The sequence below is a fragment of the Eutrema salsugineum genome, unplaced genomic scaffold, assembly GCF_000478725.1.
Source record: "Eutrema salsugineum unplaced genomic scaffold, Eutsalg1_0 scaffold_12, whole genome shotgun sequence".
NCBI classification, from domain to species: domain Eukaryota; kingdom Viridiplantae; phylum Streptophyta; class Magnoliopsida; order Brassicales; family Brassicaceae; genus Eutrema; species Eutrema salsugineum.
In genome coordinates this window covers 83,428-104,500 of record NW_006256895.1, presented here as the reverse complement: position 1 = coordinate 104,500, position 21,073 = coordinate 83,428, and the positions used below count along the sequence as shown (strand labels likewise).

The window sequence follows — 21,073 nt, the reverse complement described above, 5'->3', positions numbered from 1 at the left end:
CGAAAATTATTCTTATTGGGCTAATGGGCTTTACTTTTCGTTTTATCATCTGCTTTATATAATTCAGACTTCGTCCTCTTCACACCTTCATCGCATTACACACCAACGTTGATTTCTCTCCTTCTCTATCTCTCAAATTCCTTCGCCAAAAATGGCCGATCAGCTCACCGATGATCAGATCTCCGAGTTTAAAGAAGCTTTCAGCCTATTCGACAAGGACGGAGATGGTTCGACTCTCTCAGATCTTTCTTCCTCTTCATTTTTCTTTCCTTCTATGGCAGATATTTGTCTGCGTCGTTTTGCTTGAACTGCTTAAGAATCTGTTGCTTTTCGTTGTTCGTTTCCTTAATGTTGACTCTATTTCGTCGAGATTTGGCTTCGATTTATGTAAGTTATGTGACATCTGGATCGTTTCGTAGTTTATGGTCGCAATTGGGATCTATCTCGATGATATCTTCTCAATCGAAGCAGAGTTTAGTTGATTTCATTAGATTTATAGGCAAATTTTCGTTTCTAAGTCTGTTGATGCGTCTCCATAATTCAAAGTAAATTGTAGATTAAATTGAAGTTTTGGAGTTGAAAAATTGATTGCAGGTTGCATCACGACAAAAGAGCTAGGTACAGTGATGAGGTCACTAGGTCAGAATCCAACAGAAGCAGAGCTTCAAGATATGATTAACGAAGTTGATGCTGATGGGAACGGGACAATAGATTTTCCTGAGTTTCTGAATCTGATGGCTCGGAAGATGAAGGACACAGATTCTGAGGAAGAACTCAAAGAAGCTTTCAGGGTTTTCGATAAGGACCAGAACGGTTTCATTTCAGCTGCGGAATTAAGACATGTGATGACCAATTTGGGGGAGAAACTGACAGATGAAGAAGTTGATGAGATGATCAAAGAAGCTGATGTTGATGGAGATGGTCAGATCAATTATGAAGAGTTTGTCAAAGTGATGATGGCAAAGTGAGGAACAATTCTCAATCTCTCCCTTTTTTTTTCATTGTATTGAAGAATTCTCTGATTTTTTTTTTGTTTATTCCATATTTGACTTTTGTCTGTTCATCATCATAGACATTCGTTTCTTCCTTTTAGTGTTTGTTCGTCTTTTTTTTTTGTCATTTTTCAAAATAAATTAATGTTTATGTTTGGAAAGGATTTAAAATGGTGTTTTCTTTTGTGAACTACCATTCTAATGGTCATTTGAAAAAAAGCTAGCTTCTAAGTTCATGGGAAATGTGGAAAACGGTTTATATAATGTATTTCGATGTGTGCTTTAATTATATAAGCTAAATGTGGTTAAATTTCTAGAAAAATGTCTAAAAACAAATATTTTATTCTTTCAAGTGGTAAATTACAATAATTTTAAATTTCAGGTGGTTTGAATTTAGATCAACTAGTTTCTTTGTTTTAGAACTAAAAAAAAAAAGAAGAAAAAAAATACTAAAATTAGTTTTTGTTTCAAACTTAGCACACCAATTAATTCCTAAAATAGCATAAACAGTTATGTAAAAAAAGATTTTTTATCATAATTAAATTAAAACATTATGTTTGCGTTTCCCATTTTCTATTTAAAATTTATTTTTTTCTACTAGAGAAGGGTTTTGAGTCATTTTAAAATTGAATTTGTGCTATTATTGGGAAATTCAATGTTAAATTTAAAACAAAAAATGTACTATTTTAGACAATTGTCCAAAAAAAATGTTGGTTAAATTTTTTGAGGAATGTTGTCATTATACGGATAGAAATGACAACGTTATACGGTTAAATATAATCCATTTCTATCCGATTTTCATATTATACGGTTCACATAAATGGATTATATTATTATAAATAAATAAACTTTTATACAAAAGGGGGCAGAAATAGCTCATTTTAACTATATAATACAAACAACTCTAACTATTACAATTAGAGAAATTAAATTTAGGAAATTCGAAAAGGGTAAAATGCAAAACACACAAAAAGTATGCCTATTCTATTGTGAGTTGTAAAAGAGAAAAACTCAATTATTAAACTAAAGCAAGATATGTTTAGAGGAATAAAATCATTATATGGTTATTAGTAGCGAAAGCCAGATAGATGAAGTGAGAATCTCCTAACCTTTTAATTCTGTGCATGAAATTTTGTTTTACAAACATTATTCTGTTCTTTTTCATTAATTATTGTCGAATCTTATTTGGTTACTAACTATTTTTCTTCGATTCAAAATGTGTGTGGGGCTTTAGGAGAAGACGAAAGAGGAATATGACGGCGAAGCGTAGTAGCACTACTGAATACAAAGAAGAGAACCGTCGCCGGAAAAGTCACTGCCGTATTCTCTGACTCCGGCATTTCTAATTAATTCTCTCTCTTTTATATGCTTGTGTGTAAAAATAAGAGATTTGTACCTCAACCCAATAAAAAGGATTTTAAACATCATATCTTGTGATTTTTTATGACGTCAAATGAAAAAAAAAAATTCTTGTATTGAAATATTACCTATACTGACTTCAAATATCATAAATTTTTAGACAAAAATAAAACTACCTTAAAGTTTTTTGAGTAACATTAAGAAATAAATAATAGTTTTAAAACCTCATGACTCAAGACATCACCAACGGCTCGATCATTGCAAGACAATGGTTTATTTACACCATCTAAACCTTTTTTCAACCAGAAAGTTCATATAACACGTCCAAATACAAGAAGAACAACAAGAGCCTCAAGTTTTCTTTCTCGTATTCATCCCTTCAAAGCCTAATGACTTGCTTTACGCTTTTGATGAATAATTCAAATAATGTATTTCTCTTTTTACTCATATGGACCGTTGGAGGTTCTTTGTATAACAACACTATTGATGCAATTTGTGTGACCAATAAGATTTTCACCCAATTTTTATTTATCTTTTTAGTCTGATTACTCAAAGTTTATTAGAAAAACTTTCAAGTCTAATTTCTTTATCTACCTCTCTAAAATCCTAACCTAGAAGTCATTCCTCTCCACTCTATAAATAGAGAAGCCATGACCTAGAAGAGATCAGAGAGCTATCTTGTGGTGAAGCACCTTAAAAAGAGAAGCCAATGTATAGCCATCTAGGAGGCAGATCCAGCCTGTTGAGACAGATCCGTCGACCAGTTCTGGCGTAAGAGAAAAACGGACAGGCAAATCGGATCTAGCTATAGCCACTAGCAGATCTTCATTTGGAGTTGTCATTTGAAAGTTATGTGTGTTTTTCTGAAGCAGATCTGCACAAATCAGATTTGAGAGAAGTCAACTTCGGAAGCGTTTTTCTCAGATGGTCAGCGATCTGAGAAGCTCCAGAAGACAATCTTCATACTGATACGAAGCTCTTCAATTCCTATTTTCAGATCTACCTTCAGATCTTTTTTCCGAGATATGATCAGAGAGTTGTGTCTGTTTCTTTCCGGCAAAGTTTCTGTCCACTCCAAAATCTTAGTTCTATTTTTGGAAAGTTTAATTTTCCAAGTATTTATATTTCTAGAAAGCCCATTTATGAAAAATCTATTTATAGAAACTTTTTTTGAATCACAGACCTTGGGACGCCTATTCCAACCAGTTCTTCTGACGCATTGTAACTTCAATCACAAGGCAAAGATGAGGCGGGACTTGTGGATCTATAGGTTGTCTTAGACATAGTTGTATATGTGTATGGTGAACCTAGAATTAGAGATTGATTGGTAATTAAAATGAACATAAATGATTACTTGAGAACTGTTGTATGTATTGTTGATTGGTGTTAGTTTAGACGAGTTAGAGCGTATGATTGATCCCGGCCGATGGACGAATTATTTGCTGGTCTTCACGAAGAACGTTTTGTGAAGTGGGACCACAGCTGGACCATACACAGAGGGAGTGTGGCCAGTACAGGGGCTGACGGACCTGTGAGATTTGTGGCTGACAAGTCACCAGATTTAAACAGATTTACAGTGTGACGTTCTCGTGAGTGAAAACTTGTGTGCTAGGTTTCTCTGTACTTTTGAAAGATTTATGATTTTTTTTTGTCTAATCTTAGGTTAAATAGACATATATGTGGTTTTATTTAATTTTTCGTATAGATCAAGTGGACAGGTAGGATCATTCTCACTGAGTAACTTATTAATCACTTCTCTTCTCTTTTTCTAGTGAGTTCTTCATGTAGACTCGAGTTGAAGTCGCATTGGTGCTGTTCCAAGAAAAAAAAGGTGTTTTATTTTATTTCTAAAGATATTTACGCTGCTTTATTTTTCTAAGTTTGAATTAATGTTTTCTATTAAGATGTTTTTTTTTCAGTTTTCCTAGTTTATTTTAATAAAGAATTTTCAGACATTAATTAAATATTTTATGAGTTCATATTTATATGAAAAGCTGTTAAGTGAGTGAAGAATAAGCTAAGTTAAGTTTCCGAAATTAGGGTATCTCAATTTGTCCCAATCATTTGTTCTTCACCTTTTTATCAATTGAAATCTTTCCGTTTTGCTTTACAAAATATTTCTTTTTGCTCGTGTTTATCTGTCGAGTGTTTCTCCTCATAGTGTTTGAACTTATTAGAAGATCCTTCACAGCCTTAAGTGCTGTTTCTCAATCCTCCAACTTATCAAGCTACCTGGTTAGATCCAAAGAGAGAATTTTCTCTGTTTTCTTTGTATTTAGCTCACTCCCATGGATCATACACCATCCGAGATGTATATCAATCCATGTATATAAACATGTTAAGTAGCATCATTGCGTCTTTTAAGGATGGATATGTTTAAGCCTTATTCATTGAATCTCACTCAAGCCCATCCAAAAATGCAATTAAAATATCTGTACTTCAAGGGATTCACATGTTCCTGCACCATCATCATACTATGAGATAAAGAAACTTGTTGCTGGTCTAGGATTGCTGTAAAAGATGATAGATGTATGCGTAAATAACTGTATGATATATTGGAGAGAGGATGAAAACCGCCTGACATGTTGTTTTTGTCAAAAACCTCGCTATTAGAAAACAAGTGGAAGAGTGTCAGTCCCATATAAACGGATGTGATATTTGCCGTTAACAGAGAGATTGAAAAAGTTATATCAATCAGAGCGCACGGCAGGAGCTATGAGATGGCGTGCAGAACATACAACAAATGGAGAAATTGCGCATCTTTAAGATGCAGGAGCGTGGAAGCCAAAGTTGCTGCACAACCAGCCTAAGCCAGAAGCCCTCAATGACGACGTCTGGAAAGGGCTTTTGTGTGCATTGGAGTAAGGATTCAACGAAAGAGCAGTCCAAGAAAAATCTCGAAAAACTGGAAGAGTGAGCAAGGAGGAAAAGGGATTTTCATTCACAACAACGGTGCAAAATCGATCGAAAATGAGATGGAGGAAATAGTAATTCTGTTATTCATTTTTTATGATTTTTGTATTTTTTAGAAACTAATTATTTTTTACGCAGACCAAAGCTGCTGGGGGAGTTCGTCCAGACTACCTAGCGATGATCAAGAGGCGATACACAAACAAAAAACCGATGAACTCCAAGATCCGGAGATACGTGAGGTTGTTGAGAATAGCAAGAAGTTGAAGACTGACCGTTAAAACGAACTCTCGCATCTCTCTCTTAATAGATCTACGTCCTCGAATGAGCTAGGCCAGGAAGAGATCAACAAGATCGTTCTTTTGGTAACTTATGATTATTTTTTAATAATTTTTATTTGTTTTGTAATATTTAATTTTTATAATTTTTTGTTGCAAACACGCAAAATCAAGGGAATCGTCATTGGGTTAGGTGGACTTTCGAGCATGGAGTCTTCTAGTTCCGATTACCACTACCCGCCTCCGAAGTACTAAGCTGACATCGAACGGTTGACTTAGGACGTCAGAGTACGTGATGAAAAGATCGAGGCAATGGAGCAGCGGCATGAACAGTTGGCGACTGCTTACACCGCGACTCGAGATAAGCTAGCTAAGATGAAATAAATTATGGAATCGCATTTTCCAGATTTATCTAAGTAGTTATGATTTTTTTAATTGTAAACATGTTTTTTTTATTAAGACAATTTATGTTTACTAATACAACAATAAAGACATTACTATTATTATTATTATTATTATTATTATTATTATTATTATTATTATTATTATTATTAAATAAAAGTAATTATGATACATATACAACACACATCTTATTTTCTTTTTAATAAAAAAGTACTTTTCATCTCTTTACCAAGAATCCAAACATTGTATATAGTCCCTCCCAACATGGATGGATGGACACATATCTAGACCTTTTTACCATTGGCCTAACACAATATTGGTAACACATCTTATATTTATCAATTATGTTGTAATTTTCATGTTACTACAGCCAAAACCTCACAATACAACCAATAAAACTATCACAAAAATTTCTGCAATAAATCTCCACGTCAATAAATTTACCGTTAAAACCAACACACTTACTTTACAAATCAATAATCCACTTTTTTATATCATAGCTGTTACAGCACAAATAGTAAGGTTGTGATTTTTCCCTGCAGTTTCTAAAAATAAAAAGTCTTTGTTAATTTGTTTGTATCGTTTAGAAAAGAAGCTATACCATAATTGGTAAAATTTGGTAGCTGTTATAAATATATTGATTATACATTTGGAATAACTTTCTTTCCAAGCTTCTTAGCTATTAAGTATTCATCTTCCTTGAACATTCCTCTTAGATTATTTTGTCCTTAAGTTTTTAAAATTTTGTCTCCAAGCTTCTTTACTATATATAGGTGAGCTTGGCTTTGTAAACAACATAATCTAGTGAGAGAAATAACAAGAGATCTTTGATATTGTTCTTCATTGTCTAACCCTCTCTCTAAGTCTCTTCTCTAGTATTTACATATATACGAACATCTTTCCGAAGTTGTATTTCACAACAGTAGCAGTTTTTTATAAGCGGTAAGCAGAGGCAGATCCACTTAAAAGGAAGGGGGGTCATCTGACACCCCATAAATTTTTATATAATTGATTTTGTACATAAATTTATGAAAAAAAACATTAGCATTGTTTGTAAATGCTACCAATTAAACCCCCTAAACCCAAGATCAAATCTCTGATATGACCATTTCAATATATTTTTTTCTATTTGATAAATTGACCCAGGTTAAAAAAAATCCTGATCCGCCACTGGAGGTAAGTAACTAAAAAATTTAAAGCTATATCATAATTGTACCAAACATCACAAAATGCCAAAGAAAAAGATCAAAGAAAGGATTTTGAAACTAATTTCATCTGTGCTGAAGTCAGACCCTCCTTTGATGGCAGAAGTGACGCCACTCATCTTGATGTCGCAGATTTCCTCGTTGATCCAGAAGAATCAACGGAAAGGAAATGACTGAGATCGATGTAACTTAGTACCTTTCTGAAGAAGACATGAAAAATTATAATCTAGTCTTACTTTTTCAATAAAAATATAATTTACTTTTATAGTCTTTTGTTAAGAAAAAAAGGGATGGTTTTTGTTGATGTAATATAACTTTTAAGGTCTATGTCTCGGTTTAATAATATATTTATCTTTATGATAATTGTGATCCAGAAGAAGTCGCAGTTTGAGATTCAGGATGGAGTTACTTGTCTAGCAGACAGTGCTACGACACACACACAATAATTAAAGACAAAAAGTATTTCTCCTATCTCAAAATAAAGGATTCCGCCGGATGCGTGAGTACCATATCTGGTAATGCAAAGATTATATTAAGCTCTGGAAGAGCAAGTTTTTTAATGCCAAGGAGGACTAAATTTGAAGTGCAAGATGCCTTATATTCCCCCGAGTCTCTTAGAAACTAGTTAAGTTTTAAGGATATCCGCAGTAATGGATATCATATAGAAACTATGAATAAAAATGGCATTGAATATCTTTGCTTTACATCTTTGAGTAGACATGTATTGGAGAATTACCAATAATGTCCTCTGGACTATATTGCACAAAAATAAATATGACTGAATCATATGTTACAGTAAACTTGAACTTCAAGTTTACTAGTACATTTAAATTATGGCATGAAAGATTTGGCCATCTGGGATCAGTCATGATGAGAAAGATAGTGCAAAATTCGAGTGGCCACTCATTGAAAAACCAGAAGATTTTTCAATCACGACAGTTTTCATGTAAAGCATGTTCTCAAGAAAAAAAATCATAATTTGGCCCTCGCCAGCCAAAGTTGGGAATGAGTCTCCTGTATTCTTAGAGAGAATACATGGTGATATAAGTGGGTCGATTCACCCACCATGCGAGCCATTCAGATATTTTATGGTATTAATTGACGCATCCAGTAGATGGCCACATGTGTGTCTCTTGATCACAAGAAATATGGTTTTCACAAGATTCATTGCCCAAATAATCAGGTTAAGATCGCAATTCCCTGATTATGCCATAAAGAAAATCAGGCTAGACAACGCTAGTGAATTCACTTCAGCGGCCTTTAATGACTATTGTATGTCACTGGGAATCGAGGTTGAGCATCCGATTCCACATGTTCATACACAAAATGGCATGACTGAATCTTTGATTAATCGGTTGCAGTTAATTGCAAGACCATTAATATTGAGAACAAAGCTCCCAATTACTGTAATTAGTGTATGGGGACATGCAATATTGCATGCTGGGGCATTGGTCCAGATGAGGCCAAGTGCATATAATGAATATTTCCCAATACAATTAACATCTGGCAAGGAGCCAAATGTGTCTCATCTCCGTATTTTTGGATGTGCGGTTTATGTCCTGATAGCCCCGCAGCAAAGAACAAAAATGGAGCCACATAGGAGATTGGGAACATATATCAGATATAGGTCCCCAAATATAATTAGGTATCTTGAACCGATAACTAGAGATATGTTTACGGCACGTTTTGCCGATTACCACTTTGATGAAAGTGAACTCCCCGCGTTGGGGTGAGGATCTAGAAAATCACCAAAAGATATCATATGGTGTACAAAAACTTTGGCTTATCTTGATCCTCCTACCATTCAACGCAAGGTGGAAGTTCGAAAAAAAATACATTTACAAAGTTTGGCAAACCAGTTACCTGATGCGTTCACAGATACGAGAAGAGTGATGAAGTCTTATATCCCCGTTGCTAATGCTCCATCAAAAATAAATGTTCCGGAACAATGTATTGATGGGAATAGAGCAAATGAACCGCATGTTCAATTAAAGCGCGGGAAGCCAATAGGCTCGAAGGATAAAAATCTTCGAAAGAAAAGAAAATTGGGAGACAAAGTTCTAGAAGAACCAAATGAAGAAAAATGTCTAGAAGATATTTGTGAAAAAGTTCCAGAAGAACCAGATAAAGAGGTTTGTCCTGAAGACGATCCCGATACTGAAAAATATGAGATTTCCATTAGTTTCGCCCAAAGTGGGACATTATGGGCTAGAAGCAAGATAGATGATACAAATGAAATGTTCTCTTTTTTGGTATCTAGAGAAATAAAAATGGAATGTTCTCTTTTTTGATATCCAGAGAAATAGATCATGAAGATGATCCAGATCCAAGGTCTGTGTCAGAGTGCCAGAAAAGGCCTGACTTGAAGAAATGGCAAGAGGTCATGAGAAATGAATTATTCTCCCTGAATAAAAGAAATGTCTTTGGACCTGTAGTCATTACACCTAAATATGTAATGCCAGTTGGGTGTAAATGGGTCTTTGTGAGAAATAAGAAATAAGAAAAAACGAGGTCACAAGGTATAAGGCCTGACTCGTTCCACAAGGCTTTTCTCAAATAGCAGGAATTGATTATGAAGAGACATATTCTCCAGTTATGGATACAGTCACATTCATATACTTAATGAGTCTAACGGCATCTAAAAGTTTAGAGATGTACCTGATGGATGTGGTGACTGCATACCTATATGGTTCACTTGAAGTGATATATACATGAAAATTCCAGAAGAATTAAAGATCCCAAAAAGATCAAAGATGCCGGAAACATATAGGGAAATATGTTCGGTCAAACTACACCAATCACTTTACGGACTAAAACAGTCTGGACGCATGTGGTATCATCGCTTAAGTGAATACTTGTTGAGTAAATGATACATCAACAACGCGATATCCCTTTGTGTATTTATTAAGAAATCCGCATTGGGATTTGTGATCATTGCCGTATATGTTGATGACATGAACATAATTGGAACTCAATAGGAGATTGATGAGCATGAACTCATATGAAAGAAGAGTTCAAAATGAAAGATTTTGGAAAGAAAAAACTTTGTCTAGGGCTCCAAATAGAGCATTTCCAAGACGGAATATTTGTGCATCAATCAAATTACACCAAAAGGATGTTAAAACGTTTTGATATGGATAAAGCGACTTCTTTGAGTAATCCAATGGTCAATAGATCGCTTGATGTTGACAAGGATCCATTTCGACCTTGTGAAGATAACGAAGAAATATTATGTTCTGAAGTACCTTATATGAGCGCTATTAGCAGATTAATGTACCTTGCAAATTGTACTCGACCAGATATAGCCTTTGCTACCAACCTACTTGCAAGATAGAGTGCATCATCCCCTATGCGCAGACATTGGAATGGGATAAAGCACATCTTCATTTATCTACGAGGTACGATTGACTTAAGCCTATTTTATTCAAGAAACCTTGAGATTGGTCTAGTTGGTTTTGCAGATGCAGGATACTTGTCAGATCTGCATGAAGCGCGATCGCAAACAGGATATGGTTTCACATTTGGTGGAACGGCGATCTTGTGGCGTTCTCAAAAACAGACTTTGGTCGCCACTTCTTCAAATTATGCGGAGATTTTTGCGCTTCATGAAGCATGCAGAAAGTGTGTGTGGCTAAGATCAATGACTGAACACATACAAGAATCAAGCAGAATAATCAAAGATAAAGAACCTACAAAAATATTTGAAGACAATGCTGCTTGGGTCGCCCAAATTAAAGAAAGTTATATCAAGAGTGACAGCACAAAACATATTCCTCCAAGATTTCTTCCATATACTCAAGAACTCGACAAGAATGAGGAAATCGATGTCCAATACATTTATTCAAACAACAATGCAGTAGATCTTTTCGCAAAGGCGCTTCCTACTGCAATATTCAGAAAATATATTTACAGCATTGGAATGCGTCATCTACGAAACTTGTGAAGAGAAAAATATATGTTTTTTTTTCAGGAGGAGCTTTACTGCACTCTTTTTCTTTTGTTCTGGTTTTTGTTCTAAAACGGAGTTTTCTATGATAAAGTTTTTAACGAGGCAGTATGCACCGCATCAATATAAATGGATAATCAGAGTGTTATAAGTATGTTGGTTATATTTTTGGAATGACTTTCTCCCCAAGCTTTTTAGCTACTAAGTATTCATCTCCCTTGGACATTCATTTTCCTTGGATCACTTTATCTCCAAGTTTTTAAAACTTTGTTTCCAAGCTTCTCCACTATATATGTGTGAGTTTGGCTTTATAAACAACATAATTTAGTGAAAAAAATAACAAGAAATCTTTGATATTGTTCTTCATTCTCTAACTCTCTCTCTAAGTCTATTCTCTAGTGTGTGCATATATATGAACGTGTTTTCACAACAGTAGCAGTTTTTTATAAGTGGTAAGTAACTAAACAAATTAAAGTTATATCATAGTTGGTTGGGCTTTGATGCTTTGTAAGAGCTCAAAGAGTAAGAGATGGCCCAACGAATCAACACCTTAATTTAACATGAAAATATCCAAAATATTAAAAGAATCCGTCGCGTATTTTAAATAGGTTGCTTTTTGATAATTTCCCCTGTTGCAAGTAATTCTTTCCTTTCTCTAAGATATTATATTTCATTCCATATTTTATAAACAGAACAAAAAAAGGCTCCAATGGTGTGGGACAATGGAATCCCTGTCGACTAAAAAAAATGGAAAAGGTTTTCGACCGGGCCAATAAATTGAAAGAATAGTAAATTACTATCATATATATACCAAAAAGAGCAGAGAAGAAGTGTGTGAAGAAAATATCATGCATAAAAAATGTCCTGAAGAGAAGTTATAGGATTCATGCAAATATTATACATCACGCTAATTTTCATGCTCTTGTACTATATATACATAGTAACCAAACAAACTCATTAGTCATTACAGAAAACAAAACTAACCAAAAAACAAGAAAAAATGGGGAGAATAAATATATGGGCACTAATATTGTATGTAACAGTAGTGATGATGATAATCGAAGTAGAATCAAGTCTTCACAGAGTAGGCGGCGGAAAATACAATTGGAATCAAGATGTTAACTTTACCGATTGGGCCAACCACCAACGCTTCTACTCTGGCGACTGGCTCTGTTAGTAAAGAACATTTCTTCATTCTTTTTTTTCCACTTCTAAATTTTTTGTTTTTGGAACAATTTAGAATAAAAAGTTTAAAAATTTTAAATAGGTCAAGTATTTCAGAATTAAAGGAAATACACCACTTCAATTTTAATTTTTTTTTTTGGGGTTACTATTTATATTATAGGATTTGGTTTTTTAAATTTCGAGTTTCATTCTAGACTCTTTTTTTTTCTAAAATGTGAGTTAATTTTTTTTTTTTTTATTTTGGTATAGAATACTTTCTCATTCTAAGCATTTTTACCACTCTACAATTGTTTAAATTAAAAATTGACCAATTATTTAAAATTTAAAAAGTAAAAAACACTATTTTTCAGATGTGAATTTTTGTATTCATTGAAGGTTAGTTTTTAGGTTTAAGAATTCAATTTTTTTGTATTTGTTAGGATACTGGATTGGGATTTTTCTTTATAGGGTTAGACTTTTGTTATTTAAATAATCTATTTAAGTTTTTCTAAAATGTGGTCGAATTTTATTAATTTTGAATATGAAATATTTATATGGGTTGATCTTACTCTAACTTTTCATCTAAATTTACAGATTTTGGGTTTGATCGAACCCATCACAACATCCTCCAAGTAAACAAGAGTAGCTACGAGCAATGCATCGACACTGACTTCATATTCAACGTGGCACGTGGAGGACGAGATGTATTTCAACTTCTTCAACCAAAGCCTTATTACTTCATTTGCGGTAGAGGTTATTGCATGAAAGGAATGAAGCTTGCCGTTAACGTCCTTCCTCAACCGCCGCCTTCAATTCCAAACGTTACCATCACTCCGGCCTCGACCGCCACTACTCTCATTATACCCTTAAACGCTTTAACCGCGGTTGCTATCACCATTCTCACCGCCTTCGCCTTTAAAGCTTTATAATTTTACTATGGCTATGTGTCTTCTTATCTCGTTTCTTTGTTAATTTTGGTTTTGGTGTTATCAATTGAAACCAAAGGGTCATTTCCTTAATTAGAAATATTCACTACATTACGTCGCTTCATTGGGTGTTTGTTCAATCTAAATAATCTGATCCGAACCAACCTAAACCAAACCAAAATAACCATATTTCAAGACCGTTAAATCCTATTACGGTTTAAATGGATTCATGTTTTTATAATTGAAATAAATCGAAAGCTGAAATGAAGAAGAAAACTGTTCGTTGAGAAAAAAAGAAATAAAGGGAAAACTGATCTAAAAACCTATGTTTCTTTAAGCTGGGGAAAATCTAATGTTTCTTTAAACTTATTGATCTTTTTCACTAAAATCTGAGGTCGAACCGAAACCGCACCAAACCGTCCATTACAAGGCTTTCCTTAGGAAATATCATATATTTTTAGACGAAAATAATTAAACCTTTTTTTCAAAAAAAAAAAAAAATTAAACCTAGCTTATGTCGTTTTTTTTTTCCCACTTCCTAAACTTAAGAGATATATTTTTTAGAATAAGTCATTTTGAAGCAACCGTTGATAGAGAGAGTTAAGGGGCAAAATCCTAGTGCGAGGAACAACAAGGCTAGAGAAAATAGTTAGAATAACATACCAAACCTTTAATTTTGTTGCCTAGTGAAATAAAGAGACTAGTTGTGGCTTTCTTTATAAATTTTCAGAAACTTCAGCCAAACGACATTCCACTGGTATGAGTCTCTAAGACGCAATTGAATAGCAAAAGAATTAGCTCGACGATCTCGCAGCTAGGTAGCTCGACAATATTGTAGTTAGGCAACTCATCGTACTTGCAGCAGCTAGGGAGCTCGACAATCTTGCAGTTAGGCAGCTCGTCAATCTTGTAGCTATACAACTTATCAATCTCACAGCTAGGAATTCACTACAAGAAACCATGTTATATTTTTACGAAAACATTTGGTATGAAAATCCGGCGAAACGGACCAAATCTCGTCGCGACAGTGACCAAAGAGGAAGAAGCAGCGCTCGAGAAGCATCTTGCTAGCCACCCAAACGACGTTGAAGCTCTTCAGTCACTGACGAAAATCAAACTCCTAAAGGCTCATATGCAAACCTACGACAGCGATTTCGACTCGGCAACCTAAGGATTGAAGGAGATTCTGATGAAACATTTGATTTTTATTTATTATTTTCTATTTCTTTTTATTGTTAAAACATTTAATGTTTGTATATTATTATTCGAATTCATAATTAATAATAATTTTAGTTTCAAATTTTTTAACAGAATAAATTTAATTTTTGAAATTAATTTAGTTGTTTAAAATTAATTTAATTATATTTTTATTATTATCGTAGAAAAACAGTTGAAAGTTTTCTATAATCTTTCTATCAAAAATTTCCACAATTTTCCAACCAAAATTTTCCACAATTTTCCAACCAAAATTTTTGTCAAAATTTTCCTACCAATATTGTTGTAAGAAATTTCTTATCTTTTTTTTTTCTTTTACAATTTTCGACGGTCAATTTTCTATAACAAAATTTCAATTTCATAGAAATTTGATAATAATAAAAAGTTGTTTCCTACACTTTTCCGGTGATATTTTCTGTAAATTTTCAACATGTTTTCAGCATGTTTTCTTGTAGGTAGACAACTTAACAATCTTGTCGAACTCAATCCTCTCACTATGTAATATGAATTACAAATGATTTTATCTCTTATCAAAAGGTACGTAAGTAACCTTTTACAAAACACAACTGTATGATCAAATACAATCCGAAGTGTACTCTTTTCAAGATAGCTTGTCAACTCGACGAACCAATTTGTTCCTGTAATCACTAAGGTCCAGCTTCATTAATACGAAATTCTCTTAATTTCAAATTGATTTTGACTATCTATGAGATAGGTGAATTTAACAAACCCTAATTTATCAATGAACTAGTGTAGGCAAATGTTTTTTTATTGATTAGGCTACGTAGTCTTTCAGTTTTGGAAATCATTTTTTTGTTTAGAATGAAATAGCACCAAAAAACTAAACCTTCTTAAATATAACCCCTCATTTGGAAGATGACAACTATAGTTTTCATTAAAAAGAATTAAGATAAATTAAGAGAATTAACTAAAATCGATTGGATTATCGCTGCAGATCATTTGCATGAGCCGATCATCGTTGATTTCAATCCACCGACGATTGAGAGATTTCATATCGGCGACTGGATTTGAGATTATGTCGTTCACTGCGATTGAAAAATTTGTGATTGAGATTATGTCGTTTATTGCGAGTGGGATTATATCGTTCATTTACGTGAACCGATCATTATTCATTGCGATTGAAAGATTTCATATAGCCGTTCATATCGTCGATTTCACATCTATCATCATCTCGGTGATTATATTTCCCCAATTTGAATTGAGAGTTTTCCAAAATCATCGTTGGCAAATTTCTCATATACCTTCTTTTGACTATTAGTTTTCAATTATCACAGGTTCCTTATGTTTCAAAGAGAAATGCTGAGAATGTAAGATTATGCAGAGTTGGTATTCATGTGTCATTGAATTGGGCTAAGTACATATCGATTTCAGGCATCACATCATCACATTCAGAAGATTGTTTGTTATCTTTATATATGAGAGTCGACAAGGACAAGCCGCTGCTTTTGAGGATGACATTGCAATTACTGCAATTACTGCAATTATTTGCAGCAATTTAGGAAGACCTTCCTACAATTTATTTTTAGGAAAGACTTCCTGAATATATAAGAAAGCTTCATGAAAATGTTTTAAATGACGTTTGTAAAATGCAATGGTATGAAAGTGATGTTGTGTATTGGAAATTTTTATAGAATTAACTGCAAAGAAAATGAGGTATCAAAAACATCATAATATCCTTTACAAATTACAATTAACTGAAGATAAGATGTTATTTTTCACATGTACATCCAACACCAAATTTTCTTATTGACTATTTAGGAAGACCATCCTAAATATATATGAATCATTTATGAAGTAGGAAGGTTTCTTGAATATTTCTGAATACCTTCCTACCTTCCTAAAATGTATATGAATTATTTGATCATCTAAAAACTTAAGAAATATTCAAGTGAACATAAAAATGATTTGCAACAACAAACATGTCTAAGAATTCAAGAGTACTTTGATAACATAGATAAACAGCACAAACATCTCAATTCATTCTAAAACGTGTTATTGGAACTTATGTGTCTATTTATGCAACAAATGAAATTTAGAAAGTCATCATATATAGTGAGAAAGACATTCTTAAAAGAGTTAAATGATAACGTTTATTTCTATTTATACAACAATTGAAATTTTAGAAGCCATCATATACATTTAGGAAGGCATACATGTACAAATGATAACTTTTGTGACTATTTATACATGTACTTAATTTTAGAAAGTTATTATTTACATTTAGGAAGGAATTCTTAAAAGGTAAATTTTTCTTCTTCTCAATCACACTCGTACATTATATGATTCCATCCGACCATACATACTTCTTCCCATGAAGAAGTGTTCCTTTGAGTTGACCAGAATAAGTATCACAATTTGAGAATTCCCTCTCCAGACCTGAGGAAAGACAAAGTACACTTTAGATCTAAGACCTGAGAAAACAAAACAATCACATACAAATGCCTTCGGGTTTATGAAAACGATTCAGAAAGACATTCCTAAATTTTTATGAATCAACAAATACAACTATAGACTATAATCAAACATGCTCTAACACCCAATACCCTACAATCCGCCATCAGAACCTACAAAATTTACCAATTCGACGAAATTTAACCAACAAAATTGATACCCAATCCAACAAAAATCAATTACCAATCAGAAGAATTTATCCTAACTGATGCGCAATGCTTGTTCTTCCGCTTTCAGACTCGAATGCTTCAAGCAAATCGATGAAGTTTTATCTGAGAAAATCAATTTAGGTTTTGCAAAGGTTTGAAGGAGAAAATCATTAGAGCGTGTTTTCTGGGTTTAATGAAGGCTTATAGTTGTCCCAATACAAAGGGAGGGCTCTATTAGAGAAACTTTAATTTTTTGGGGCAATTTTAGAGAATTGCCTTTTTCTCATTTTCACTTATTTGTATATATCCATATTGCTGACAAACTAATATTTAAAATGTAAAATAAATAACAAAAATAAAAACTAAGTATTGTTATCCAACCATAAAAGGAAAATTTCTTATTTAAACAGCTCTAATTAATTCTTAAAATTTCTTATTTAAACCGCTCTAATTAATTCTTATATGTTGTGGTCCCTAACAACAAAAAAAAGGTTTACACATGATATCTCATTCGTTTTTTTTAATTTGGAAAGTTATAATATATAGAAGTTATGATATAGATGCTCAAATGTGATAAAAACCCGGATAGTATCGTCATGAAACCCCATTTTTATTAACGAACTAATGAAGCCAAATCGATTTCAATGTTGGATTAAAAAATCGCCAAGATTCGTGCTTACTATATCCATGACAACAACAACATCATTTTTGAACAATATTTATTTAAACCTAAAGACAAAATTGAATGAGAAGAGGCGGAAACAAAACCCTAGCTCTCGGTTTTCTCTCTAGCGCCGCTTTGTACGGACTGTATGGACACCGATTTTCTCAAGAATTTCGCTTCTTCCTTCTTTGAATCTTGTCTCGGATACTTTGATCTCCTTTTCCCCTCGCTTGTTGCTCTGTTGTTCCATAGTTAGCCAGCTCAGTTTCTGTTTTTAACAGTGCATTTGCTTGGTCTTTCTTCTCTGGTCACCATTTTCCCGTAACTTCTCATCTCCCCTGTTTCTAGCTCACTGCTACGGGTTACTCTGTGGAATGTCAAACCATCGTGATGACCTATCCGTTCCAAGAGACCGGAGATCTCTGCAAGAGGATGAACCCATCAGGATTCCAAGATTTGACAACTCGGCTTTGCTGGCTCGTTTCCGACTCACTCTCATCGGTCGGACCTTTCACCAAGGAAGAAGCACTGAGGCTTTGCTCGCCTTCATGCCTCGGGCTGGAATCTGGGACCTGGATGGCAGAGTTCAGGGTCACGACCTTGGGAATGGTCGATTCTTTTTTGACTTCGAAACTGAGGAGGACTTGCATAAGGTCCTCAAGCGCAGACCCTGTCACTTCAATTGCTGGACCTTTTCACTAGAGAGGTGGGAATCCAACATCCGGGATGATTTCTCGAGCACTGTAACCTTCTGGATAACAATCAGAGGAGTACCTCTTCACTACTGGGTGGATGAAGCTTTTCGGAAGATTAGAGAGGCTTTGGGTCATGTCGAAGAAGTGGATGTGAAGGATAGAAGGGTCAATGTTACTGTCGATGATTCTCGGTCTCTCTTTATGGAGCGTCGAGATCAGTTTGACAATGGTGATGAGGTCTCTGTGACCCTCCAGTATGAACGCCTTTACCGTTACTGTTTCACCTGCAACATGATTTTGCATGAGGAAAGGAATTGCCCGTTGTTATCAGATCGTGAGCGTCAGGATAACATGGCTCACCGATCTGCCCTGATTTCGGCTGGTAACGAGCGACTAAGAGAGGAACCGATTTCTGATCCACACCAGCGTGAATCTCCTGCTCGGGATGTTCCTGAGCGGCTTACCCTGGGTGGAAATGATCGGAGAGAGCATCTCTCTGCAAAGAGGACCGCGATCTCTCTACCATTGGGCAAAGCTTAGATCCTGCAGCTGCAGAGATCCCCACCAAGGGAGACTCTAAGCTTTGCCCAATGGTAACCCCTTCGTCTTCCTCGTTCTCAGGCTCTGGACTCTGAACGAGAAGCTGGAAACCATCGCTCCATTATTGCTGCTGATAAGGGGAAAGCTGTCGCAGAAGAGGAAGATCCAGTTGACTCTGAGAGATCGCATAGGCGTATGTTTGAATATGGTTCAGGTTCAGGCACAGCTGTTTCTCCTCTGCAGAATGCTCTGTCTCGGGGAGCTGATGTTACTACAACCGAGCCGACTACTCCTCTAGCTCTGGCACTAGTGGACACTAAAATGACGATTGAAGGGGAGAAGAACCTCTTTGGTGAGGAGGTGGTTCCCTTCGACTGGGAGGATCTTGCTGATGATATTGCTGAAGAGGAACTCGCCATTAAGCTCGCCAAGGAGGACCGATTAAATGATCTTCCAAATGAGGAGCTTGTTGTTGATCCTGCTGATAAGGAGCTTGATGAAGATTTTACTAAGGAGGATGATAACCTGGAATTTATGGAGTAAGACCTTCGGATCCTCGGGGAGGCACTCGCTGATGCTTTTGATGGTGTGAGCCAGGAGCATACTATCTCTGAAACGCTGGTGCCCATTGTTTATGAAATCAGGGAGACCCCAGCGTCTTCTCAGTCCCCAACGAGCAGACGTTCTCGTTCTCCTAAGCAAGTTAAGGCTGCTCTCTCCGAGGCTGGTGACCCTAAAGGTAAAAAGAATCGTCAGCTCTTTACTACCGGTTCAAGAAAGCATGTGGAAGAAAGGAAGAAGATCCCCAGAAGTCCCAAAGGGGTTGGAGTTGCAATCTCTAAGAAGCTCAAGCCTTTCCACGGCAAGAACTCTCCTAAGAAGAAACCTGGATCAACTCAAGGAGGATCTAGGGGTAAGAAACCTAAGAGTTCCACAACTTTCCCTCGTAAGGAGGAGATCTTTCCTATCTCTAAATGTCTCGCTTGTAATGGTTCTAAATAGGCAAATGTCTCTCGATCTTGTGTAGGTTTGGTGGGGTCCCAGAACCCACCCAAGCCCACCATATGAGGACAATCGCAAAGACCAACAGCTCGTCGACTGTAAGAGATATGTCGGAGATTCTCTCCAAGTTTTTTATTTCTCTCTGAGACAAAGAACGATCGTTTTTTTCTGCAGAATGTGCAAGTAACTCTTGGTTTTGATAATCTCCACACTGTTGAACCTGAGGGTACTAGTGGAGGATTAGCTCTTATGTATTCTAAAGATTTTCCGGTTAAGATTTTATTCTCTGATGATTGTTTATTTGATATTGAGACTTTTATCGATGGAAGCCGTGTTTTTATGTCATTTGTGTATGGTGATCCTGTGGTTAAGAACAGAGAATATGTTTGGGAACGGTTGAGTAGGATAGGGACTAATCGAAGTGGTGCTTGGTTTATTGCTGGTGACTTTAATGAAATCTTTGGGAACCACAAAAAGAGTGGTGGCAAGCGCCTTTCTTAAGCTTCCTTCCTCCCATTTCAAGCTATGATAAATTGCTGTGGTTTTATTGACTTCCCTTACACGGGAACCAGTTTTCTTGGGTCAGTTGACGGCGAAATGGTATAGTTAGATGTCGATTGGATCGCGCCATGGGCAATGAAGACTGGCACAGTATTTTCTCTCACACTCAGGTGGAGTACATGAAGATTTGGGCTTCTGATCATAGACCCCTTCTTATTACTATACAGAAAAAACCGATGTAACCCTGTAAGAGTTTCTTATTTGATAGGAGATGGCTTGACAAACCAGGGCTGCAAGAAGCTGTGCGGGATGGATGGAACATTCCTCGTCGCGCATCAACTAACTCCCTCATTAGCCGTATTCAAAGCTGTAGGAGAGAGATCTCCAAGTGGAAGAAGGGCACAAACACAAACTCGGAAAAACTCATACTAGAACTACAAGATCAAATTGATCAAGCAAATGACGATGAAAATTGCTCCTCCGAGTACCTTCTTGAGTTAAAAAAAGAAGCTATGTGATGCATATATAGATGAAGAACAATATTGGAGAGCAAAGAGTAGAGCTTTATGGTTAAAGGACGGAGATCCAAACACCAAATTTTTTCATGCGACAACCACGCAAAGACGAGCTAGAAATAGAATCTTAGGTCTTCT

At 35.3% G+C, this 21,073-nt stretch overlaps 3 protein-coding genes across 3 annotated transcripts; all 3 read left to right on the top strand.

Annotated features, from left to right (window-relative positions):
* Positions 1-73: 73 nt before the first annotated feature.
* On the top strand, positions 74-2,433 carry LOC18025656 (calmodulin-5). Its single transcript, XM_006408522.2, has 3 exons — positions 74-227; positions 595-964; positions 2,227-2,433. Exons 1-3 carry the CDS (start codon positions 152-154, stop codon positions 2,321-2,323), a joined length of 543 nt encoding a protein of 180 aa, XP_006408585.1. The 5' UTR covers positions 74-151; the 3' UTR covers positions 2,324-2,433.
* Positions 2,434-12,061: 9,628 nt separating this feature from the next.
* On the top strand, positions 12,062-13,185 carry LOC18025485 (lamin-like protein). Its single transcript, XM_006408521.2, has 2 exons — positions 12,062-12,264; positions 12,851-13,185. Exons 1-2 carry the CDS (start codon positions 12,093-12,095, stop codon positions 13,183-13,185), a joined length of 507 nt encoding a protein of 168 aa, XP_006408584.1. The 5' UTR covers positions 12,062-12,092.
* A 4,599-nt stretch (positions 13,186-17,784) lies between these two features.
* Positions 17,785-20,248, top strand: LOC112089085 (uncharacterized protein At4g02000-like). Its single transcript, XM_024160045.1, has 2 exons — positions 17,785-19,830; positions 19,945-20,248. Exon 1 carries the CDS (start codon positions 18,057-18,059, stop codon positions 18,915-18,917), a length of 861 nt encoding a protein of 286 aa, XP_024015813.1. The 5' UTR covers positions 17,785-18,056; the 3' UTR covers positions 18,918-19,830; positions 19,945-20,248.
* Positions 20,249-21,073: the final 825 nt, after the last annotated feature.